The sequence below is a fragment of the Sceloporus occidentalis genome, unplaced genomic scaffold (assembly GCF_023333645.1).
Source record: "Sceloporus occidentalis isolate IW3139 unplaced genomic scaffold, rSceOcc1.0.p SCAF_20, whole genome shotgun sequence".
Lineage (NCBI taxonomy): Eukaryota > Metazoa > Chordata > Lepidosauria > Squamata > Phrynosomatidae > Sceloporus > Sceloporus occidentalis.
The window spans coordinates 10,969,081-10,995,603 of NW_028317000.1; the positions used below are offsets into that span (position 1 = coordinate 10,969,081).

Genomic DNA, 26,523 nt, shown 5'->3' on the forward strand with positions numbered 1-26,523 from the left:
AGTTACTCTCCTGCTGGGAATGGATTTGAAATTGTATTGCCTTTTTCATTGTTTTTTGTAGTAACTTCACAGTGGCTACTCGCAAATGAACCATATAAATGCCGTAAATAAATAAATAAATATAGAACTTGTTGGGATGGAGAGACTATTGATTAGTTGTATGGAAATTAAAAGGGAAATATTGTTTATTGCAAGAAGAAACTCCAAAGAGTAGGATAGGATAGTATTATGTTTTTTAATGGATGTAGTGTCAGGCAGCTTTTCGTAGTGATACGGTATTATGTCTTGTGAAATGTTTATTGTGCAATGTTTGTGATTGTTACTGTTATGGTATATTGAGTATTGTGAAGAAAAAGAACCCACAAAAAGAGATGTGATTGCCTCTTCCTGCCCCTTGTCCCCAGCCCCCACAGGTCCAAGAATGGTCTCTGGCTGCATTGATCATCTTAACTGACCACAGAAATAACTTCGTAAGACATAATGGAGGACTGTGAATCTAATATCATCACTATTCATCTCTGGTATGATTTGATACAAAGATGATGACGTCTTTGCCTAGCAAAGCTTCAGAGGTTTGCATGATGCATGTAGTTGGCCAAATAAAGGCTTTTGGTTTTGTGCATTTTCTATTTTGTTTTATTTTACTGCATGGCAATATTGCTGTAGTGGTTTGAATGTTGGACTATGACTTTAGAAATCACGCTTGCCTGACAAAGGGGCTTTTGGCCTCACAAGGATGGAGATACATTGGATTGCAAAGGAACTATCTTTTTTTGTGTTGCAAATGGATGTTAAATTCCCTGGACTTTGAGAATCTTCCATTAGCCGCATGGCCAGAAGGAGGAGGCACAAGCCTGCAAGAGATACCCCTCCATACCATCTGAACAGAGGACAGAAATAACAAAACGTATCTTCAGTTTGTTTCTGCTGTATGGGTTTTAAACCACTTGATCCGGCGTATTAGATGCTGGGTTTTTCCCCTGTGTCTTTTCTTAAGAGCTGCAATGATCTGAATTTTCGGTAGTGTGAGTACGCTACTGAATTGATTCAGAATGTACTACATTGTTCCAGAAATGGAGGCGCCTCTATTTTAAACCGAAACGTTCAGCAAGTGTGAATGGCGACAGGGTTTAAAGGCCAAGGAGAGATTCGGCAACATAAAACATAGCGGGAACACCGATCCAAGACTGCATCAGCGCAAAGATCCAGATCTCCTCGGGACAAAAACGTAAGTGTGAATGCCACCTTAGTTGCAAAAAGTTGTACACAGTTTGATCACATGTTAAGCCCTGAACTGTTTAATATTTCACAACTGCCCAAAACCCTATTCAGTTTTTCTCCCTGGCTGCCTGTCCTATCTCTGTACACAACATTTTCCTGTCTCTAGCCCATCTTTCCGTCCCTCTCCAATCTCTAGGGCTGCATCCACACTAGAGACGCAATCCAGTTTGACACCACTTTAACTGTCATGGCTCAATGCTATGGGAAATGTAGTTTGTTGTGGCACCAGAGCTCTCTGACAGAGAAGGCTAAATGTCTCACAAAAGTACAGTTCCCAGAATAAGATTGAACGATGGCAGTTAAAGTGGTGTCAAACTGGATTATTTTTGCAGTGTGGATGCCGCCTAGGCCATCCTTTGCAATCCTTTCAGCCCTCTCATGATGAGAAGAGCTGGCCGGCAGCACTATTTCAATGAGGTTTCCACCATTTTGTGCAGTTTATTTTATAAAAATGTGCCGATATCTCCAAATGTTTTAAGAATAATGTGCCTTAGAGATTCTCCTTCATTGTTTTTGTTTTCTTCCCCTGAAGCTCACATATTTTTAAGTGTGGAAGGCCAAGGAGGATATTGAGTTTGAAAAATGAACATTTTGGGAAAAGAAGCTGAGAAGACTTTTTCCCATCTAGTGTGGATGTGTTTTAGCTATTCCACTTTGGACAAGTAACTGTCTTTAGTCAAACCTTATTTGGTTATGTTATAGCAGAACCACTTTGCTGTTGTAATAGTAAGGGATCAGGGATGATTTATTGAAACACAAAAATGTACAAGAAACATACAACTCTACTGTGGGGGAATATTTCAGACACAAAAATATCTCTTAAAGGAAATTAGCCCTTTATTCTGTCCAAGAGGAATTTCAAAACGTTCACAATGAAAAGAACTTGAGACTGAAAATAACTACCATAAATGCAGGAGGAAGCAAAATGGATAGCGTTGTCCATCTTTTCTTGCCAATGGGTTCTGGATGGAAAGTTGGCAAGACTTTGGCCAACATCTCATGACCCCTGGATGCAATTTTGTTTCATTTGAAGATCTAATCCATGTTCTGCTAGAATGCCCCATGTATGATAGCCTTAGAATTGCATACATTGCTCCCTGTTAAAAACAACATATTATGCCAAGGTCTGTCTTCTGCTATCTAATGTAAATCAATTTATATCCTTTAGAACTGCTAATTTTTTAGCCAAGTCTATGCAATTACGAGTCATCTAAGACAAGGTTGGGTAATGTTTCCATAGCTTGATAACCTTTTCTTTTCTAAATTGTTTTATTTGTTCTTACTTAAAACAGCTGCGTTTCACTTCAGATGATATTTCAGATGAAAATATGATTATGGAAAACAGCAGTAGATATGCGTAAGAAGCTGCTTGCTTGTAACCCAATAATTCCTTCTCTCTTGTGGCTGCAAGTCCCATACCCAGCTGGGCTTCATATCAAAAGTCCTTGCTTGCTTGATGACTGCTTTGTGACCACCGTGGTCTTGTAACGTTTTGTATTCCCATCCTTCCAGTGAACGCAACTTGGGTCTGCAGCGGGTGTGTTGAAATCTTGTTGGCTAGAGTAAATGTGAGACTGGCTACTCTGGTTCTTACGCTTGACATAGGGAGAAGAGTCTGTTAGAGGATAAAGATCCCGTTGGGGGACATAGCATTGGTTGCATTGGTTGCCAAAATCACTTTGCTCTGAATTAGGTGTAGACGGGAAATCAGGGGACAGGTCGATGCTCATATCACGGTCAGGGGGAGATGTCTTTTTGACTTGAAGGGCGGGAGGTGCATACTTGCGGCCTTGTGTATAGTGGCCATTCTGCAACTGATAGCCGAAAAGAGAGGAAAGGTTGCTACCTTGGCTGAATGTTTGGCTGCAAGGTCTACTCGGAGGAGCATTGGCATCCACGCTGGGAGAGAGAAGGAAATAGGTTATCATGAGTTAGAACAAGTCAACCAACCAGTCAACCATCCAACTCCTTTCTTTCAGTTAGTCTCAAAGGTGCTACAAGATCTCTCTACATACTGATTCTATAGAATCCTAGAGTTGGAAGAGATACCTAGGACCATCCAGTCCAGCCCCATTCTGCCATGCAGTAACTCTCACTCAAAGCATCCCCAACAGATGGCCATCCAGCCTCTGTTTAAAGACCTCTAAGGAAGTAGACTCCACTCCACTATAAATTAACATGGCTATATCTTTGAAGTCAAGAAGAATACAGTCAGCCCTCTGTATCCATGGATCTTTATCCACTGATTCAAGTATCCACAACTTGAAACTATTGAAAAATTATATAAATCCCCAAAAGCAAACTTTGATTTTTGCCATTTTATATAAGGGACACCATTTTACTATGCCACTGTATTTAATGAGATTTGAGCATCCACAGATTTTGGTATCCATGGGGTTCCTGGAACCAAACCCTAGTGGCTACAAAGGGCCCACTGTACTCGATTCCATTTACTTCCTACTAATCCAATGGTGCCCAAACTTTGTTCCTCAAGGTGTTTCAGACTTCAGCTCCCAGATGCCCTAATCAGGGTCAGGAATTCTGGGCCCTGAAGTCCAAAACATCCAGAGGACCCAAGTTTGGGAACCACTGCTCCAACACACTCTCAGCAGTTTGTAGCTCTGTCCTTTCCTGAACTTTCCAGGGAGTTCCTACTTGGGTTTCCCCTCTATCGGCTTTATTTATTTATTTTTCTGAAATTTTGGGAGTTTTTAGGCTGGCAATGACCACGGTTGTTACGGAAGGGTTCTCCATCTTGAACATAAAGACTGATACAGCATGTGTGTGACCCATTGGCTTCTTGCAACCTGCAGGGAATCCCATACACTACCTCACAAAAATGGCCCAAAATTATGTTTTCCTCTGAAAAATCGACACTGGGACAATTTTGTCTCAAAATGCTCCCCACTGCCAAATAAAACAAAACAAAAACTCCCAACCTATCATTTAAAACAGCCACATTTCACTTCAGATGATATTTCAGATGAAAATAGTGACAGGGCAGCTTGCAAGAGATCAACAGGTCCAACATTTTTCTTCCTATCCTGAATGTGTGTCTTTGTCCGCCAAAAGAAACTCACAGTTTAGTCCTTTGGTTCCCAAACCTTGGGCTTCAAGGTGCTTTGGACGTCCATGTCCAGAAGCCCCAGCCAGCTTGGTCAACAGTCAGGAATTCTGGGAGCTGAAGTACAAAACATCTGGAGAACCAAAGTATGGGAACAACTGAACTCTAAACTCCAATGGATCTAAACCAGATGTATCTAGGAGTCCCAGAAGCCTCCATGCCAGAGCCTACTGTTCAGAGAGATTCCTTCTGAACATAGGGTTTAACTGTCATGATTAATAATAGCCATTGAAAGTAGCAGGGCAGGTCCAAGACATTTTGCCGCCTGAGGCAAAGGGCAGGGTGGCACCCACTTCCTGCTCCATGTATGAGAGATGACTGGACTGGCAACTGGATATTTCTTCATCACTGGCAATGGGAAGGCATCCTCTGCCACACCCAAAGAAAACAGGATGACTGATGGAGCATGGGATGGGCTTTTCAACATACAGGTGGAAAAGCCCACTTCCCAGCAAATTCCATCTGAGATGACTGTCTAATGGTTGGATTGCTGACCCTGTTTGAACCCCATGCAGAATGCCAGGAATGAGGCATGCCAATTACAAGATACGATTCTAGGATTCTACGATAAATTGCAAGGAAATGCAAGGTCCTAACCAGAGCAGTGATAACTGAAATCGTTCAACTGACATCCATGTGCTAAAAGCATTCTTTAGGCTGCATCCACACTGCAGAAATAATCCAAGTCGACGCCACTTTAACTACCATGGCTCAGTGCAATGCAATCCTGGGATTTTTGTACTTCATTGTGGCACCAGAGGTGGCAAACAGAAAAGGCTAAATCGCTCACAAAACTACACATCCCAGAATCCCATAGCACCGAGGCCATGGCAGTTAAAGCGGTGTCAACCTGGAATATTTCGGCAGTGCGGATGCATCTAAATTGAGATTTTATCCATATAGCTTCATGCTTGGATGATGACATGTTCTTCAATGCAAAGGCTCAGGAAAACCACTTATCCTTGACAATAGTAGATTTCTTTGACCAAAGGGCGCTTAGATATTATTATTATTTTATTTTATTTGTTTCATTTAACTTTAAATACCCCGAAGGCACCAGATTCCATCTTGTCTTGGGAACTAAGCAGGATCAGCCCTAGTTTAATACTTAGGTGGGAGACCTCCTACAAACACCAACTATATTTCAGAGGAATGAACTGGCAAAACCCACCTCTGAGTATTCCCCTTACCTAAGAAAAGCCTATGAGATTCAAGGGCTCACCATGAGCTGAAAGCATCTAAAAGCACACATGAGCAAAGGTCTATTTATTGAACATCTCTCCCCAAACACATTAAAGGCTTGCAATCCATTGTTGTACACTGAAATGCAGTCTTTTTCCCCTCAGAAGCAATAAATCTGAGTCTGGGGTACATCAAGTCAAACGTGGATGGGTTCCACGTTGGCCATATAGCAAGGTATATAACATCCAAAATCCACAAAACAGTGATATCTTTATTGGACCAGCTACACTGCACAACATGCATGTTGCACTATACATGCAGTGTAGACTGTATAATGCAATATACACGCATATACAATACATGCAAAATATACATCAATATACATGTAACATACATGTATGTTCAAAGCTATAGTCATGCTGGTCTGTGGAATCAGAATGCAGAGAGATCTTGTAGCCCCTTTGAGACTCACTGAAAGAAAGAAGTTGGCAGCAGGAGCATTCTTAGACCAAAGTCTACTTGTATTATGAGGAATATGCATTATGCATCTGAGGAAATAGAATGAAATCTAGGAAAGCTCATGCTGCCAACTTCTTTTTTTCAGTTAGTCTCAAAGGTGCTACAAGATCTCTCTGCAGACTGATGCGTGTATATGGTGCATTTTGCTTGGCTCAAGAAAGGGATGGCTGTTTCATGGATTTAGGGTGGGGATTTCCTTCATGAATTTGTTTTATCCTCCTTTATTTATTATTTATATATTTTTTATTTTTATTAATATTATTTGTCGTTCTTTTTTGTCTTCTTCTCTTTCTCAAGATCCATCCCAGATTGTGGACAGCGTTTCATCTTGTGGCTGCGATTCCCATCAGTTATGGGATTTACACATGCCTTGTGCAAATGAGTCCTTTGGTTTCCTCCCCTGAGTCCTAAATCCTGTTGTTTTTGGGGCGGAAGCAATGCCTCGCAGGGCAGCACTTCTTTGCCTGCCCAACCTGCATTTGCAAATAAACTTGTATATTATAAAAACATCCAAAGTGCCCATTATGTTCTCTGCAAAAGGAAGTCAGACGTTTTAATGGTTTCCTTTTTGCACTTGAGAAAGGGAGGAGTCCTGATTGAGGCTGTTCTTCCTAAGATCACGTCAGTAAATGAGAATTAATCACACAATTGCTTTGTTTATTCTTCATTACTTCTCACCATAATTTTGTTTGTATTTCTTTTAAATTCCTTTTGGGCTAATCATCTTTAGGTATTCCTCTTTTACTCCACTCTCCACAGCAAGCATTAGTAGGAATGAATGGTTTAACTTGTCTCCAGGACCATTGGCTCTTCCCTCCCTCCCTCCCTCCCTCCCTTTTTTCTGCATCCATACTGCAGAAATAATCCAGTTTGACACCACTTTAACTGCCATGGCTCAAGGCTATGGGATTCTGGGAACTGTCCTTTTGGGAGACATTTAACCTATTGTATGGCACAGGTATCTCCATGGCTGCACTCGCATTGCAGAAACAATCCAGTTTGACACCACTTTAGCTGCTACCAAAGGGTGCTACAACAAATGGCAGTTCCCAGAATTCCATAGCATTGAACCCTGGCAGTTAAAGTGGTGTCAAACCGGATTGTTTCTGCAGTATGTTTTGGACCATAGTTATGTTCATCCAGGAGAACTTGCCCATGTCGAGTCTAAAACTGCATCCGCACGGCAGAAATAATACAACTTGACACCGCTTTAACTGCCATGGCTCAATGCTATAGAATCCTGGGAGTTGTAGTTTTGTGCAACACTTAGCCTTCTCTGCCAGAGAGCTCTGGTGCAGCAACGAACTACAAATCGCAGGATTCCATAGCACTGAGCTATCGCAGTTAAAGCAGCGTCTATTATGATCAACGATTGGTTTAAGATATGGAAAGTCTTTGACTATTTCAATTTTCTCATTATTTGCATCAAATTTGTCCTCTGTGGTCATTATTTTTGTTTTCTTAATGTTCAATAGTAAGCCTGCTTTAGCACTTTCTTCTATGACTTTCCTTTGTAATGGTTCCAAGCCTTTTGTTATTTCCTGATAGCAGTACAATGTCATCTGCATAGCTTAGATTATTGATGTCCCTTCCTCCAATCTTTAGTTCCTTCCTCCAAGTCGAAATCTGCTCATCGTGGGATATTTTTTGTGTACAAGTTGAACAGGACAAGATTATTTCTGCAGTGCAGATGCATCCTAAGCAGTCCTCCAGGGGAACCAGCTGCCTACAATTTAGTATTAAATTATCTTTGGCTACAAACTAAACCGTGGGGTGTGGTGGCTTAGTGGTTAAGATGCCAATTCTAATCATTGGCAGATCGGATGGTTGGCAATTTGAGACCTGAGTGCCGCATGATGGGGCAAGCTCCCATCACTAGTCCCAGCTTCTGCCAACCTAGCAGTTTGAAAGCATGAAAATGCAAGTAGATAAATAGGTACCAATTCAGTGGGAAGGTAACAGCATTTGGTGCAGTCATGCAGGCCACATGACCACCAGAGCAGCCCTTGGATAACGCCGGCTCTTTGGCTGGGTAACGGAGGTGAGCACCGTTCCCTACAGTCGGTTATGGCTAGACATTCATGTCAAGGGATTACCTTTACCTTTACCTTTACTAACTAAACCCATTGTGCAGTGGTGCTCACCAGATTTCACTGCCCTTGGTCTCCATGCACTCCTGCTTCATCTCAGGGCCGGAACCGCAAGAGCAACAGCAGTCCCAGAAGTAATCGTCCCCACAGTAGCAACTGGGGCACTGCCCCGTCCCACAACAGCACCACCAGCACCAGGTCACACCACTTGCGATGAGGGCCAAGCCCAGGAGACAGACAACAACTGATCCACCGATGATCCAATGTTGGTAGATACCTGCAAAGTGGGGTAAGGGATTTTAGGTAGGGATGGAAAGACATCTGTATGAACAGAGGTTTTAAACAATGTTCTCCACTTGTAGTTCTCGGACGCTATCAGAAAGCCTATCACTTTCCTGTTATTGGGAAGGAGAGGTCAATTTGCTTTGACCTATATGAATAAATGTGCACATGTCAAAATGCATATCTGTGAAAAATGTGCCTAATTAAATGTCAATAAGTATATTAGGGAAAGTTGGCACCAAAAGGTGCTGAAATTGCCATGTGCTTCTGTGAATAATATTATGAAGTAGCGCCAGAAGGAAAATAAAGCCAGGATTTTGAGAGCTTGAGATTTTCACCTCATTAATTTTAGGGGGAAAGTGCTATATCTTTATTATCACTATATGACATTCTTCAAGGAGCTCAAGGCTACAGAATTATGATCTCTCTGCTATTTTAGATTCACAGCAAGCTTGTTATATAGAATAGGAAAACAGCGAAGGAAAGATTTTAATTTCTCCCATATTCTTGTATCAGGATCTCCCATATTATAGTTTTGATGTAGATTTGAACCTGGATCTCCCAAATTCTAACCATCTTTACTAAGGTACTATCCTCCAGATGTTTGGACTTCAGCTCCCAGTAGACAAGCCAACATAGTTGGTAGCCCATCAGCAATCTGGGTTGATGGAGGCTAAATGGAAAACATGGAGACTATTATGTTGGAGAAAGCTACTCTACTGCAAATCTTTCTCTCTCAATTTTCTGCTGGAAAATAGAGAAGTGGCTCAAGAGCCCATATTGTGAGGTATAATAGTGAATATGGACTTTATCACACAGGGAAAATTTGGGGTTTAAACAGAGAAAATCACATGGAAATCACGCAACCATGATTAATATTTTGACACGACATCACGACTAAAGTGCCATTATACCGGGAATAATTAGGCAATAAACAGCAACAAATGAATCATGGAGAAATAAAGTCCTGAGATTAATCATTAATAGTTATTAATTTTATTAGCACTACCATAGATACTGTTATTGCTACCATTTTAAAAAGTTGTTACTTTCCCATTTCTAAAAAATAACAAAAATAAATACTATGGGATCATTCAAAGAGACCTCAAGGATCATGCAACCCAACCCCATTTTGCCATGCAATCAGAGCACCCCAAAATGATGGCCATCCACCCCCTGATTAAAGACCTCCAAAGAAGGAGATTCCACTGCACTTTGAGGGAGTGTTTTCCACTGTCTATCAGCTCTTACTGTCAAGAAGTTCCTCTTAATGTTAAGGTGTAACTTCTTTTCCTGTAGCTTGCACCCATTGCTCCAGATCCTATTCTCTGGAGCAGGAGAAAACAAACTTGCTCCATCCTCAAGATGACATCCTTTCAAATACTTACACAGGGCTATCATATCATCTCTTAACCTTCTTTTCTATAGGCTGAGCATACCCAGCTCCTTATGTCTCTCCTCATAGGACTTTATGGTTTCTAGACCTTTCACCATTTTAGTCGCCCTCCTTTGGACATGCTCCAGCTTCTCAACATCCTTTTTGAATTGTGGTGCCCAGAACTGGACACAGTATTCCAGGTGAGGCCTGATCAAAGCAGAATAGCGTGGCACCATTACTTCCCTTGATCTAGACACTATACTTGTAGTGATGCAAGTATTGATGCCGGAATCACATTGTCCTTTTTAGCTGCCACAACACACTTGTTGACTCATTTTCACTTTGTGGCCTACTAGGACACCTAGATCCCTTTCATATGTAGTCTTGTTAAGCCAGGTGTCCCTCATCCTATATCTAAGCATTTCATTTTTTTTTCCTACCTAAGTGTGTAGTGCCTTACATTTCTCTGTGTTAAATTTCATTTTGTTAGCTTTGGCCCATCTTTCTAATCTATTAAGGTCATATTGAATTTTGATCCTGCCCACTGTAGTGTTAGTTACTCCTCTTAATTTGGTGTCATCTGCAAATTTGATAAGTATGCCCCCAATTTTGTCCTCCAAGTCATTGATAAAGATGTTGAATAGAACTGGGCCCAGGACAGAGCCCTGTGGGATCCCACTGGTCACTTCTCTCCAGCATGAAAAGGAACTACTGTTGAGCACCCTTTGGCTTTGGCCGGTCAACCAATTACAAATCCACTCCGCTCTGGCCCACAATAAACTCCAACTCCCAGAATTCCATAGCTTTGAGCCGGGGCATTTAAAGCAATGCCAAACCGGGTTATTTCCCCAGTGTGGATGAAGTCAATGACAAATAATGATAATTATAAGGACTTCCTCCCAATCTCTTTGTCAAGCATCTTACCTCCACTGAAGTAGATATCAACAGAGCAATAGGCCACTCCAACATTATTGCCCACGCGGCACTGATAGGTACCCACATGATCTTCGCCCAAATCATAAATGTGGAGATCACCTGGGCTGGAGCCTGCTTGCAGAAATGGAAGATTAAGAGTGTTGATTTCAGGCAAAATGCCAGGTTTAGATTTTTTTAGCCTGGCACTGCAGGCTGAATAACACTGAGTACATGCACAATATAGTGATAGCAATAGCATTTACATTTCTATGCCGCTTATCAGCAAACTCGGCATGCCCTAAGTGTTTTACAACATGTAAGTCAATTGCCCCCAACAAGCGGGAACTCATTTTACTGACTTAGAAAAGGATGGAAGGCTGAGTGGACCTTGGAGCCTTCCTTAGGATCGAACGTACAATATTGTGGCTAAAGTACCAGCACTGAACCACTGCGCCACCAGAGCCTGATGTGCTCTTATGCTACTTTATAACTCATAGGTTAGGAAAGGTGAGAAAGTTTAGAAAAGAATTAAAATTTTATAAAAAGAAGTTTTAAAAAATTTAAAAACATGCAAAGTATTCATATACAAATACAGCCCAAAAAAGGAAGAAAGGAATTAACTCTCAAGTCACAGCCTTCATTCACAGGAAGCAAAGGTCCACAGTAGTATTTCAATTTGTCTAGAAACCAAAGCCCCTGAAAATCGATTCAAAATCTAGGAAAAAAAAAGTGGTGTTCACTTGCATGCTAGTGAAATAAATACAACACAAGTAGGGTTTTTTTAATGGAAAGGTGTGCTATTAAATAAATAAATAAATAAATAAATAAATAAATAAATAAATATGCTTCTTTATAGAGCACGGTGTTCTATAACACAATTACTCAAAATCATAATTGCTTTGAATTCCTCTAAATTCTGAATTCATAGAATCATAGAGATGAAAGAGACTTCAAGGTCCATCCAGTCAAACCCCATTCTGCCATGCAGGAATTCACAATTAAAGCTTCCCTGACAGATGGCCATTCAGCCTCTGTTTAAAGACCTCCAAAGAAGGAGACTCCATCACTCTGCAAGGGAGCCAATTCCACTGTTGAACAGCTCTTACTGTCAGGATGGAAGTTCTTTCTAATGTTGAGCTGGAATCTCCTTTCCTGTAGCTTGCATCTGTTGCTCCATGTCCTGTTTTCTGGAACAGCAGAAAACGAGCTTGCTCCCTCCTCAATATGACACATCCCTTCAAATACTTAAACAAGGCTGTCATATCACCTCTTAGCCTTCTCTTTCCCAGGCTAAACATATCCAGCTCCCTAAGTCTCTCCTCCTAAAAGGCATGGTTTCCAGACCCTTCACCATTTTAGTCACTCTCCTTTGGACACGCTCCAGCTTCTCAACATCCTCTTGAATTGTGGTGCCCAGAACTAGATGCATTATTCCAGGTGAGGCCTGACCAAAGCAAAATAGAGTGATGCTATTACTTTGCTCATGCAATGATCTCTCCTGGAAAGCTACTTTTGCCCTGTCCTCTCTATCATGAATGTGCCTTGTACATGCCTAGAGTTTCGAATCATAGGCTCTAAGTACCCAGTCCTTCTGTAGGTCTTTCATCAATTTTTCTCTTCATTTCTCTAGTAGCTCTGAGGATAACACATTTGCTTTGACTGAGAGTTCCTGCATGGCAGGGGGTTGGACTGGATGGCCCTTGTGGTCTCTTCCAACTCTATGATGTTATGATCCTTCCCCACAGATGCTACTACTCACCCATAGATCCTCCAGGAGGCAGCCTGCCCCTGAACTTGTGTTCGCCCATCATGGACCAGTGATAGCTGAGGGGTGGAGAGCCCACAGAAGCAAAGCAGCGCAGTATGATGTCCTGCCCATAAGTAATGTCCCCAATTATCCAGCATTGGGGGACTGCTGGCCTTTCTGGTAGGTAAGCAGAAAGAAGACATCACTAGCATAATTATTATTATACCAATGGCATCAGACAGAGAACATATCCAAAAGATCAGAAAATGGGAACCGGTGAGGGAAAAAAACTCTCTTCTGTCTGAGACCCTGCAGAACTATTGCCAGTGAGAGTACACAGCCCTGGGCTAAATGGACAAACAGTCTCATCTGCTATAAGGAGCATGTGTATGTTTGTGCCTTCAAGCCACCTTTCAATTTATGAGGATCCCATAAACTTCATAGGGCTTTCTTAGTCAAGGAAACCTCAGAGGTGGTTTTACTGATCAGGTCATGGTTTCACTAGGGTTGATGTCACCATGTGCAACTCTTTCCTCTGAAATACAACCAACAGCACCTGGTATTCATTGGCAGTCTTCCATCCAAGTACTAACCGGGGTACTAACTGCTTTGCTTCCAAGATCACATGGGATTTGATGCATTTGGGCTATTTAGACCAGCATCTTATTCAAATTCAGAACCATGATGAATGGAAACCTACCTCATTTTCAGGATGAAGTAGAGTTTAGTGATAAAGTAAAAATACTTCATTTATTATTATAGTGATTGGGCAGGCTATGAATAAATCATTTATTATTATTATTTTATTATATGTGCTGTGTGCAGAAGGCCTCAGGTTACATCCCTGGTATCTCCACCAAAAAGTCAGGTAGGAGGTGCTGGAAAAGACCTTTCTCATCCTGAAATACATAGAGTGGGCTCTTGTCATCTGCTGGGATTTGGTTCCAGGACTTCCCAGGGATAGAAAAATCCGTGGATGCTCAAATTCCATTAAATACAATGGCATAGTAAGATGGTGTCCCTTATATAAAATGGCAAAATTGGAATATATACTTTTTAAAAATATTCTGACGTTGTAGATGCTTGAATCCATGGACAAAAAAAAATTCATAGATATTATTATTATTATTATTATTATTATTATTATTATTATTATCTTATATCCTACCTTTCTCCCAGCATAGGGACTCAAGGCGGCTAACAGCAAATTCAAAACAATACAATTGATATGGAGGGCCGACTGTACTTGAGAGCCTTGACCAGTAGCCTGACCTGAATAAGGTAGCGTCCAAAGTCCTATTATCTGGGTTTGGAAGGCAAGACAAAACATTATTATAATGTTTTAATTGTTATTTATTATGTGGGGATTTTAGATGTTTAAGGGAGGGAGGGAATAATTTTCAGGAATGTATTGTATTGTAGGTATTTCATTTTTTGCTTTGTAAGACGCCTTGATCCTGGTGGAGAGGTGGCATATAAATAAAAAAATATTACTAAGTCACCAGCATCCTGTCCATCCCCTTTTTATTGGATTCAAAAGTCCTCCTCCAGAGGGGCATCACTAGGGAGCTGCGAGGGGTGTAAGCCGCCACAGGTTCGAACCACTGTTTCCAAACATCTACCCTTTGGCAGAAACAGGTTGTGGCATTCACATGTGCCCCTTTAACTTCAACCGCATGAAACTACCATATATCATCTAGGCTCTGCGTATAATATCGTAACTTAAAAGTATAATTTTTAATTTTGCTAGTTGTTTATGTCAGAAATAATAACTCCCTCCTGCCCTTATGCTCAACTTGAATGTTGAATCCCAAATTTTACCTGGGGAAGCAGGAAGGAAGGTTGTCTCATGTTTGGTTGCATGTACTACCTAGATGCTTAGGCCTGAATCCTACTGGTAGACCCAACTGGAGTAGACACATTATAAATGGGATTTACATAAGTGTTGAATTCATCATTCAACAGTTGATCCCATGAGTCTGCTATATTCATGGCCCTTGTTTTTAAGAGTAATAACCTTGGGCAAGTCTCATGCTCTCAGCCTCCGAGGAAAGCAATGGCAGACCTCCTCTGAATAAATCTTGCCAAGAAAACCCCAAAACCTTAGCACTGCCATACGTTGGAACCGTCTTGAAGGCACATAACACACACAAGAACTAAGGATTACCGTATATACTCGACTATAAGTCGACCTCATGTATAAGTCGAGGGCAGGTTTTGGGAGCAAAATAATGGATTTTGATATGACCCTTGGATAAGTCGAGGGTCAAGCTTAGAGACATGTAACAAAGGATCTAAATGATGAAGCAAAGGAAAACAATGTCAAAGAACCTACAAAATTATGGCAGGCATAAATGTTTTGGCTAAAGGCTGGATGGAAGAGAGAGTAGAGGGAGGTCAGTGCTTTTAGGAAAGATTGTAATCTTGTCTTTTACCAGGGGATGGTTCCCTTTTTAATAACAGTTAAAGTATAGTATTTACATTGACCCATGGATAAGTAACCTAGGTTTTGGGGGTCAATTTTTTGACTCAAATTTCTAGGCTTATGCATGAGTATATACAGTACTCCAAAAACAAGGCCTTCAGTCCAATTTCAGTATTGTTCCTAGCTGGGCTGAATTATTTGACTGCCTTTATAAAGAAACTCCATGAAGATGTTGCATCTTCTTAAGCAAGCTTAAGCAGAGCCTTGTAAAGTTACTTCTCGGGACTTTATCTCCCAGGATCCTTCTGTATTCCCCCACCCAGCAGGGCCAATAGTCAAATAAACTGTCCCAAACTCTAGTTTATTATTATTATTAGTTAAAGGCATAATATTCATCATCCTCCACACCAAGGGAAAAGGTTAAAGAAGATCCACCTTGTACCGTGATGGTCACTCTGTGGCTGGCTTCCGTAGTTTTCTTGACTTTGCATTCGTATGTGGCCGAATCTGTGATCTGAACATCACTCAGTTGCATAGAGGCATCATATAGGCTGGGATCTGCCGAAGTGAATCCCACACGCCGCTGGAGATCAGGAGGCCCAGGATAGATTATACGATGATCGTGGTAACTGAGGAGCTTTTGAGGAATCAAAATACGATTAAGAAAACGAAGGAAAATAAGTTATATAGAGCACTGGGTCTGTATGTACTAAATAAATAAATAAATAAAATACTTGCACAGGAAAAATTATTCCAATAATAATAATAGTACAGATAATAATAATCAGACTGACCATCCGTACTGTTTTAAATGAGACAGTACCATTTTTTCCATATTTCCAGATTGTACCATTGTTTTAATATAAATGACCGTTTTGTCCAGTTTTCAAGGAAAATGCCCTGTTATGTTGCAAAAAAATGGTTTAAAGATCCCTGTTTGAAACTGCGTTTGTCTTGGAGTGCGAGAAGTTTTATGATAAGATGTTGAAAAGACTGAAATTTGCGGCTTAAGGTTACTTCATTGGAGAGATATTCCTCGTACGATCGTGGTGAAATGCAGCCTCCCTCCAGGTCTCCCTGCATTTTTGTACAATTTCTGTCACTGAAGAATAACTGTTAGCTAAATATGTTCCTATAATAGAACTTTTGTTATCATCTTACGTTTTCATGTGTACAGAATACTACATAACCCTGTCCCGTTTTTTTCATCCCAGTGCCCTGTTTTTGTCTCTAGGAAATATGGTCAGCCTAATAATAATTGAGTTGTTGTTGCTGGAATTATTCACTCCTCAAGTTCCTAGTCCTCAGAGTTGAAAGGGGTTGAAAAGAACATTTTATTGCTTAACAATATTGGACAAAATCTGCCAACTCTTCTAGAATGAGACAAGTGTCTGATAATGATTTCAAGCACTTTTCGCTCCTAGGCTTAAAAGGAGGAGAACAAATTATATAGACCATCTTATATTATTCCAAAGCAGGCAGGTCCTTCAGATATGCCTCATTTGATGACGGTGGCACAGTCTATATTTTTCTTTTCTATGTACCAAATTTTGATTAAATTTCATTTAATTGGGAGCTGACATTCTGAATTTATCCTGTATTCCATGCTAATTATTTTATTAGCAAAGAATGCAAGGAGGATCACAGAACATCTCCCTTTTTCTTCTTCTTTTTCTGCAGCTTCTCATTGGGAGCAGGAATGGGAAAATTTACCAGTTGGGTTTTCCTTTCAATCTTTTAAAGGCAAGCTCTTTCCATCCTGAAGCCATTTCCAGAAAAAATGAAATGAAATGAAATTCTCCTCCATTTGGCATTGGCCAAATATAGTAAGTACCTGTCCTGGAAAGGATGCTTGTTATACCTGTACTAAAGAGGAAGAGCATCCCAGAAAAAAAGAAGTGATAATCCTAATTTAACATGGTTGACTACATAAGGTTTCAGAACCAAACCTTGACAAATTAAGAACACAGAGCCCTGGATTGTGGACAAGTTTTTCCTTTTCTGTTTCTCCTACTTGTGAATGGTTTCACTTTCAAAATCTTTCAAACTTAAATGTGACAAAATGTGCAAATTCAGACACATGCTGTCAGAATCTGGTGTTTTCTGTCATAGTTGGGTGTCCTAGTGTTTTACTTAGAGGAAGAATAATGGGAGGTGTAGTAGTAGAGATGTGGGGTGGTGTTTCAAAGGAGGGTTTGGTGCCTGGTGCTGTAATGTGCAGATGTGTGCAATGTCTCAGGACTTTATGACACGGAGGAAAATTGGAAGTTTTAATGGGGTTTGTCCCATGAAAATTGTATAATTACTATTAAATAGCAATTAAGATTTTCAGACACAGCGCGATAAAAGAGCCATTATCCCGGGAATAACCAGGGAATAACAAGGCAATAAGCAGCAAAAAAACATTTTTGGGATTTTCCCGTGAATGATTTGTTGCTGTTTATTTTCTGGTTGTTCAAGGGGTTTATGGCACTTTGATTGCTTTTCAACGCTACATCGTGTGAAAAGCTTTATGGCAATTGCATGATATTCCCAGGATATTCCCAGGATAATGGCCTTTAATGGCAACGTGGTGTGAAAATCTTAATTGTGAATGCATGATTTTCACAGAATAATCCCCATTTATACTTCCAATTGTGCCCGTGAAATAAAGTCCATAGTTGAGTATCATAGTGTTTTAGTTAGAGTAAAGAATGATGGGAGGTGTAGTAGTACATCCCCCGTGGATAACCAAATCCGTGGATGCTCAAGTCCCATTAAATATAATGACAGAGCAAAATGGTGTCCCTTATAAAAAATGGAAAATCAAGGTTTGATATTTGAAATTTATACTTTTTTGAACATTTTCAAACTGTGGATGCTTGAATCCGTGTATAAAAAATCCATGTATAAGATGGGCTGACTGTAGTAGAGAAGTAGGATGGATTTAGGGTCTGGTACTAGAAGGTGTAGATGTGTGCAGATGCCTCAGAGCCAGCCAACAGGAAACAGAAAGTAGATATGGGAATTGAACTGTATTGGAGGTGAAATGTTGGGATGTAGAGAAGAGGATTGGTATGGTTTCATTAGTTAACCAATTACTATGAAGACTGTGAAGTTTACAGGTGGGATAATGTTAATGTTAGGCATGTGTTGGGAGATGTTGTCACCTGTGTCTTCAGATGTCTTCCTGTTAATTCTTGTTGTTGTTGTTAACTGCCTTCAAGTCGATCTTGACTCATGTCAACCCTATGGATAAGACATCTCCAAGAGTCCCTATCTTCCACTGCTCTGCTTAAGTCCTGTAAACTCATACCCGTGACCCTTTAATCGAGTCCAGCCATCTAGCATGTGGCCTTCCTCTGTTTCTAAATCCCTCCACTTTTCCTACTATTATTGTATTTTCCAGTGATCCATGCCTTCTCATGACGTGGCCGAAGTAGGACAACCGAAACTTTACCATCTTGGCTTCTAAGGAGGTTGATCTGTTCTAGGACCCATTGGTTGGTCTTTTGGGCTGTCCCTGGCATCCTCAGCACTCTTCTTCCTAAGAGTTGCTACTTAAGGGTTTTTTGGGCTGAACTAGTTTTACCACTTGCAATACTAGTTCAATGAACTCCTGGTGGGGAAAAAGCAGTTCTTAATTTATTCTTAGCAAAACAAATAAATGACATTCTCATCCTGCTTAATTCGGATGTAGTCCCATATAGGACCATATAGGGCTAACTGCTACAAAAGCATGTTGAATCAGAGTGCGCTACTAGCAATGCAGGAGCAGCAGCTAGACCAGAGAGTCTAGTATTTGCCAGCTGGCTGGCCTGAAGAAGAAGGGTAAATAATCCCAAACTCACCGGATTATCCTGGGGATAGGGGCCAGGCTTCACTTGCTTCCATTCAATGTCCCAGTCGTTGTCTGGGGTATTATCTTCAGGATCGGAAACAAAAGGGCATCCCAATTTGATTGACTCCCCTTTGGGCAGATAGATGACCTTCTGCCCATTTTCACTGATTCTCACAGCACCAGTCGCTGCTAAAAAAAAGAACACATGCCAAAGTGTACATCGTTTTTATCCTACCATGGTCCCAAACACAGTAGCATTCCTAATGCAATCATCTTCCAGGTTATATTATCAATAACATGCTCAGGCACCCAACAATTCATTAAAGCCCTAAATTGCATAGGGATGCTTCTGGTACTAAAAGTTTCTCATGCATGGGACTGAAGCTGGAACCATCTCTATGAATCGTAACAAGCAGGGCCTGTGATGAAATGTCTGGCAATGGGTCCCCCAGTCCTGGACATACAGTCAGCCTTCCTCATCCATGGATTTGTTTTATCCACAGATTCAAGTTTCTACATCCTGAAAATATTCCCCAAAAGTATAAATTCCAAATAGCAAACCTTGATGTTCTAACTAGTCATATTACGTATGTATTTTAACTCAGTAACATTTGAGCCTTGCTCTTATTTCCATCTGTCTTTACAGAATTCAACTATTTTCGACCATTCATTTATAAGTAACCTTCTCCACATCCTTATGTCTTAAACACGCCATCAATTTGTCCATTTCTATTATGTCTGTTAATCTGAGTAACCATTCATCTATTGGTGGTGTTTCTGAACTTTTCCAGTATTGAGCTGTAGTTAATCTTGCAGCAGTTATTACATATAAAAGAACTCTCCAATACTTTATTTCAATATCTGGAGGTATCTTATGTAACATATTCAACAGATATATTTCTGGCCTCATCTCATACTTAATCTGTAACATCTTTTCTAGTGTTATGCGCACTTGCTTCCAGTATTTAACCAACTTCGGTCATCTCCACCATACATGAATCCATGTCCCTTGTGTCTTATGACATTTCCAGCAAGAGTCAGAGGTTTTGGGGTAAATCTGCCATTGTATTTAATGACACTTGAACATCCATGGATTTTGTTATCCACGGGGGTCCTGGAACTAAACCTCAGCGGATAATAAAGACCAACTGTATTCCATCCATCCAGCTGTGCCCTTTTCCAGGGTACACAATATAATTCTTCCCAATGAATTTCTAGTCCATCACCTTTGGCCATGACTACACAACATGTATCTATAGCTCTCATTGTGCTTTTTTGGTTTCTACCACACTGGGTTTGTTGTTGTTGTTTTCTTCCTACAGTTTTCCATTTCTGCAAATGTTGGGGTTCTTCTCAACCTACCGCCACTGCTTCTGAGCATGAGTGATCTCATTTAAACTACATAGTGATCTGGCAAATGGCAATCGCAGATACTGTAATGGTATGATTATTACATGGAATTTCTAGATTTAGAAGAAGGATGTCTGGGGCAGCAGTAGGGTAGCAGATGTCCCGGTTTGGGCTTTCCATCCTGAAGAATAGTTGCCCACTACCAGAAAAAGGAAGCTGAACTAGAGAAGTGTTGAATCTGATGCAAATGAGTTCCCCTCTTCCATTCAGGGCTGTATTCCTATGGAGAAAACTGACTGGAGGAGTGGGGTAGGATGGTGGTGGCCAATGGGGCCAGAAAAAAAGAAGGCTTCTCCCTTTTCTCATTTGGACAATTCTTTTTTCCCCTTAGGATAATAAAATCACAGAGTTGTAAGAAACCCCAAGGAACATCCAGTCTAACCCCATTCTGCCATGCAGGAACTCTCAATCAAAGCATCCCCAACAGATGGCCATCCAGCCTCTGTTTAAAGACCTCTAAGGAAGGAGACTCTACTACACTTCTAGGGAGTGGGTTCCACTGTCAAATAGCTCTTACTGTCAGGAAGTTCCTCCTAATGTTGAGGTGGAATCTCTTTTCCTGCAGCTTGCATCCATTGCTCCGGGTCCTAGTCTCTGGAGCAGCAGAAAACAAGCTTGCTCCATCCTCAATATGAAATCCCTTCAAATACTTAAACAGGGCTATCATATCACCTCTTCACCTTCTCTTCTCCAGACTAAACATCCCCAGCTCCCTAAGTCTCTCTTCATAAGATATGGTTTCCAGACCCTTCACTATTTTGGTTACCCTCCTCTGGACACACTCCATCTTCTCAACATCCTTTTTGAACTGCGGTGCCCCAAACTGGACATAGTATTCCTGACTAAAGCACAGCAGAGTGGCACTATTACTTCCCTTGATCCAGACACTATAATTCTATTGATGCATCCTACAATTGCATTGGCCTTTTTAGCTGCCGCATCACACTGTTGACTCATGTTCAACTTGTGATCTACTAGGACTCCTAGATCCCTTTGACATGTAGTTTTGTTAAGCCAAATGTCCCCATCCTATATCTATGCATTTCATTTTTTCATCCTAAGTGCAGTACCATACATTTCCCACTGTTGAAGTTAATTTTCTTAGTTTTGGCCCAGCTTTTCAGTCTATTCAGGTCATTTTAAATTTTGATCCTTTTCCCATATGAACTGACTTTTCATTCTTCCTCACACCCTTCTTTCTGTTTTATTTTCTGCCCAGAGAAATCTGGAAATCATACTGAAAGCAGTGCAATATTAATTCTCAGGCCAAACATTGCCTTTCTCTCTCTTACAGTCTCATCATGCTTATATCTCATTTTTTTCTATAAAAACTGATATCAATGTCATTTTTATTTCACTTTTATACAGTGTGCTCTTGGTATCTGCTGGGGTTTGGTTCCAGGACCCCCCATGGATACCAAAATCGGTGGATGCTCAAGTCCCATTCTATACAGTGGCATAGTAAAATGGTGTCCCTTATATCAAAGGGCAATAGCAAGGTTTGCTTTAGGGATTTATTTATTTTTTTAATATTTGCAAGCCGTGGATGGTTGAATCCGTGGATTAAAAATGTCAACTGTACAAAATATTGCCATTACAATTTGATGCAGAAATAATTTGGAACAGAACTCCACACCTTCCTCTGCATCTTTTCTCTCTCTCATTCATACAGCTTTTTTCTTGTTGTGGTTTGTCATAACCTGTTCTGAAAACTGAGATCACTGTCTCAGATTAAGGTAATAAAAGGGTATGATAATAGTTAGGGATCACTCAGGAACTTGTTCTGCAACTCTATCCAATAATTAAAATCATGAGAGAGCATCCTTTCCAACAGTCCCTGTTTAGTAGGAATCCTCTTGAAATTCTGGACCTAAATCTCAGGAAATCCTTCCTCCTGTTGATGCTCTGACCCAATGGGAAGAAATGCCAAAAAACAGTTTGCATATTACCCCACCGTTGTCCAAAAATACAATTTGGGAGTGGAAGGATATTGCTCCAAGCCTTGGCTGCAATTTGTTTTTGCTTCTGAACATAGCTCTGTCAGGTATGCTTTGATTGAATGTTCCTGCATTGCAGGGGGTTGGCCTGGATGACCCTTGGGGGTCTCTTCCAACTCTATGGGGATTATCAGATGGGGAGACAAAGAAGCAGATCGCTCCTGGCCTTATCCCATCCTTGTCGCCCGATCACGCGAAAGACTTACACACACATTACAAGCATCTTGTCATTATCCTGTCAATGAAGTGGAATTGTCCTCTCGCTTTTCAATAACAGAAACTTCTGTTAATGCAAAATGACAGGACAACTTCATTTCACTGATGGGATGACGGGATAAGCATGATGTCATATGATAGCCTTTAGTGTGATTGTGGACAATTACACTTAGAATCAAAGAAACATAGAGTTGGAAGAGACCGCAAGGGCCATCCAATCCAACCCCATTCTGCCATGCAGGAACTCTCAATCAAAGCATCCCCAATAGATGGCCATCCAGCCTCTGTTTAAAGACCTCCTTAAAGGAGATTCTGCTACACTCTGAGGAAGAAATGTGTTCCACTGTCCAACAGCCCTTACTCTCAGGAAGTTCCTCCTAATGTTGAGGTGGAATCTCTTTTCCTGGAGCTTGCATCCATTGCTCCAGGTCCTAGTCTCTGGAGCAGCAGAAAACAAGCTAGCTCCCTCCTCAATATGACATCCCTTCAAATATTTAAACAGGGCTATCATATCACCTCTTTGCCTTCTCTTTTCCAGGCTAAACATCCCCAGCTCCCTAAGGCGTTCCTCATAGGGCATGGTTTCCAGACCCATCACCATTTTAGTTGCGCTCCTTTGGACACACTCCACTTCACTGAAGGGATAATGACCGCATTAGCATGATGTCATATGCTAGCCTTTTGTGCAGTTGGATGAAAGAATGAGAAAAGGACGGGAAAAGGACATCCTTTTCTCCGTGTGATAATTGCCTATGATTCTATACAAGGAACCCTGGTGGGTTAAATGCTGGTACTGCAGCAACAATTGAGATTATCACACGGGAGATGGGACATCATTGTCCCATCCCTGCCCCATTGCGGGAATGACTTTCATACGACGTTGCGCTGATCCGGACATTGTCCTGTCCGGGAAGGACGAGCGACAGCGTTTGTGCAAAAGCCTTTCAAATGACTTCATGCCGATCTTGTCATTGTCCCCTAACTGTTGTGGCATTGCCCCAGTATTTTGCATTAATGGGAGTTTGCGGTAACGCAAGGCCACTTCTTGACAGGATAATGACAGGATCAATGCATATGATCTGAAAGGCTCTCGTGTGATCCCCTTCCCTGGATGGGATAAGGATGGGATATGGACAACTGTCCCAACCTTGTTCTATCTGGTTGGCTCAGCTTTCCATCCTTTTGTAGTTTGGCAAAATGAGTACTTGGCTTGTTGGGGGTGATTGGTTTACAGATTGTAAACCACTTTAGATTATGCTGAGTTCACTATGAAGTGGAATAGACATGCTATTACTAAATGCTATTGCTATACATCCCTAAAATGGCTGCAGAAGGGAAAGGAGGGTGCTTAAGCAACCACTTAGAGAATGCTGAGTTCACTATTAAGCGGTATAGAAATGTAAATGCTATTGCTAAATGCTGTTGCTATAATCTCCAGAGTCAGAATACAATGCTCAAACCACCCTGGCTCTCTAACTACTTTTCTAACTCCTGCTCTGTTGATCATAAAGGAGTACTTTTATTGATTGATTGATTGATTGATTGATTGATTGAAAGGTTGATATCTCACCCTGTAATTGAGGGTCTCAGGGTAGCATGCAATTTTATTTTATTCTGTTTTATGTACAGCGCTGTGTAAACTTACAGCACTTTATAAATAAAATTTAATAATAATAATAATAATAATAATAATAATAATAATAATATATTCAATTTTAAAAAATAAGTATAGTGGGCCCTTGGTATCCACTGGGGTTTGGTTCCAGGAACCCCGTGGATACCAAAATGCATGGATGCTCAAGTCTTGTTAAATATAATGGCATAGTAAAATGGTGTCCCTTATATAAAGGTTTGCCTATGGGGATTTGTATATTTTTAAAGTATTTTCAAGCCCAGATGCTTGAATCCGTGGATAAAGAATCCGTGGACTGTATTAACAAGAACACTAAAAATACATAAAGTCATGTGGGGAATGACAACAAAAAATAGACAAACAGCATCAGTTACTTTTATTTGACTTACAAATAATTTTTGTATTAGAAGTTTAAAGTTTAGCAAGTTTAGCAAGATGGAAAGAAATTTAGATTCACAGGTAGAGGCCAAGAAGACGAGAAAGAAGTGAAAGCCGTAAAATAATAACAAGAACAAATCCACTGAATGCGGGAGGTACTCTTATTTTCTATAAAAACAACTGTACATTTGCAATGTGCATGTTAATTTTAATGCTGAAAGTAATTTAATTTTTAAAAAAAAATAATACATCAGTTAAAATGCACATCAGTTTAAAATGACAAACAAGAGGTGCATATCTTTAAACACATATTTAAAATTTTAAACCATTCTGAAGATGTATACAGTGGGCCCTTGTTATCCGCTGGGGTTTGGTTCCAAGATCCCCCGTGGGTAACAAAATCCGTGGATGCTCAAGTCCCATTAAATATAATGACAGAGCAAAATGGTGCCCCTTATAATAAATGGAAAATCAAGGTTTGATATTTGAAATTTATACTTTTTTTGAACATTTTCAAACCATGGATGCTTGAATCCGTGTATAAAAAAATCCATGTATAAGAAGGGCCCTCTGTATTAGGAATTGGTTCTTTTTCACTTCACAAAACAAATTTTGCTTCACAATACAGAAATTAAACACTTACACACCGCTGTCCCTCACCTCCATGTATAAATAAACCCATAATAAAAAGGACTTACCAAGAAAGATGCAGATTAGTAGGATCAGAAAGCCCTTGTCCCCTGCCATTGTGAATTTCTGTAGGACCAAACCAAATACAAAAACAACTGCAGGTGTGCAGCTCCTGTCAAAAAGAAGTGGATGAACTGGAGAGCGTTGATGTTTTAACCCTCCTGGGCTTGCTTCAAGTGCGAGGTCAAGATTCCTTTGAGTTGACTTATAGCAGGTGGCTGTGTACCTCCAAACTGCAAAAGCAAACCTGAAACACATCCCAGTTGCCTTTGAAGTTGCTGCACACTTAGCAATTAAGTCACACTTTTTTTCTTGGTCATGGTTATTTTCACAGAGGAAGTTTAAGAACTGGATGCCCAAAGCAACAATGAGCAAACCTGGCTGAAATCCTGTTTAAGGTGTCTCCAAGGGTGATGGACCGACCAAGAGAGGAGCCTTCTGCAAAGATCTTAAAACCCAATATTGGGGGTTTAATGGTACGTTCAAATGACCTTTCGTTTGGGAAAGCTACGAAGTGATTTACAATGGAAATATAAAAAGAATACTGTATGTACTCATGTATAAGTCTAGAAATTTAGGTCAAAAAATGACCTCAAAAACCTGAGTCAACCTATCCATGGGCCAATGTAAGTATTGTATCTTAACTCTTATTTAAAAGAAGGAACCATCTCCTGATGAAAAGCAAGAGTATAATATGTGAAGCACTGAACCCCTCTACTCTCTCATCCATCCAGTCTTAAGAGTAAGCGCAAAGAGTGATGTCTTCTGGACTTTTCTAAGTTCTTTGACATTGTTTTGCTTTGCTTCATCATCTTTTAGATCTCTTGCTAAATGCCCCTAAATTTTATCTTTGACTTATAGACGGGTCATAGCAAAATCCATTGTTTTGGCCCCAAAATGTGCCCTTGACTTATACATGAGGTCGACTTATAGTTGAGAATATACGGTGTGAAGGTTTACAAAAGCGAAAAGATAAGAGGGAAACCTTCCACCAAGATCCATTCTTCCTTCCTTCCTTCCTTCCTTCCTTCCTTCCTTAACTAAAAAGGAAGGAAGGAAGGAAGGAAGGAAGGAAGGAAGGAAGGAAGGAAAGCATGATGTTTTTTCACACCAGATCCGGAGTCACTCCTGTCTAACAATGTGGATTAAGGTTAAAATGTGATGTTTTACCACACCTGGTTGCCTTTCTGTTGCCCTTCCGAACTGAGGGGGAAGCAAAGTCAGTTTGATTCCAAGCATTTCACGTGATGCGGATTCAAGCAAAGGGGAGTGAGTGCACGTTGTGTTACCACAATGGAGCATTCAACAATTCGAATCAGCACGCTTACACATGCTCAGTGGGGCTCTGGACGTTGTCCTCCTTCCTTGCCCCCTCCTTCATGGGGTGAAGAAGCAGTCAGGAGATGATGGGATAGGTTGCTGGGGGTCCCTGGGGC

The 26,523-nt window shown here is 40.7% G+C and overlaps 2 protein-coding genes across 2 annotated transcripts in view; one reads left to right on the forward strand and one right to left on the reverse strand.

The window, feature by feature from the left end:
• Positions 1-2,079: 2,079 nt before the first annotated feature.
• On the reverse strand, positions 2,080-25,290 carry LOC149301969 (V-set and immunoglobulin domain-containing protein 8-like). The gene is made up of 7 exons (XM_089482834.1): positions 25,096-25,290; positions 18,774-18,952; positions 15,379-15,580; positions 12,531-12,695; positions 10,781-10,903; positions 8,251-8,473; positions 2,080-3,180 (listed from the first exon to the last, which is right to left on the reverse strand). The coding sequence occupies exons 1-7, from the start codon at positions 25,142-25,144 to the stop codon at positions 2,712-2,714; spliced, it is 1,410 nt and encodes a 469-aa protein (XP_089338960.1). The 5' UTR covers positions 25,145-25,290; the 3' UTR covers positions 2,080-2,711.
• Positions 25,291-25,478: 188 nt separating this feature from the next.
• Positions 25,479-26,523, forward strand: part of LOC149301970 (transgelin-2-like) — a 36,342-nt gene continuing 35,297 nt past the window's right edge. Inside the window, exon 1 of the mRNA XM_089482839.1 lies at positions 25,479-25,563. The gene's annotated coding sequence lies outside the window, so the exon portion shown is untranslated. The remainder of the gene's footprint in view (positions 25,564-26,523) is intronic.

Excerpts from the sequence above, each read along its gene's own strand:
- LOC149301969 (XM_089482834.1), bottom strand. The coding sequence starts at position 25,144 with ATGGCAGGGGACAAGGGCTTTCTGATCCTACTAATCTGCATCTTTCTT. Across the intron at positions 15,581-18,773 it reads CCTATCCCCAGGATAATCCG|CTCCTCAGTTACCACGATCA; the intron begins GTGAGTTTGGGA and ends ATTCCTCAAAAG. Across the intron at positions 10,904-12,530 it reads GCCTCCTGGAGGATCTATGG|GCTCCAGCCCAGGTGATCTC; the intron begins GTGAGTAGTAGC and ends TTCTGCAAGCAG.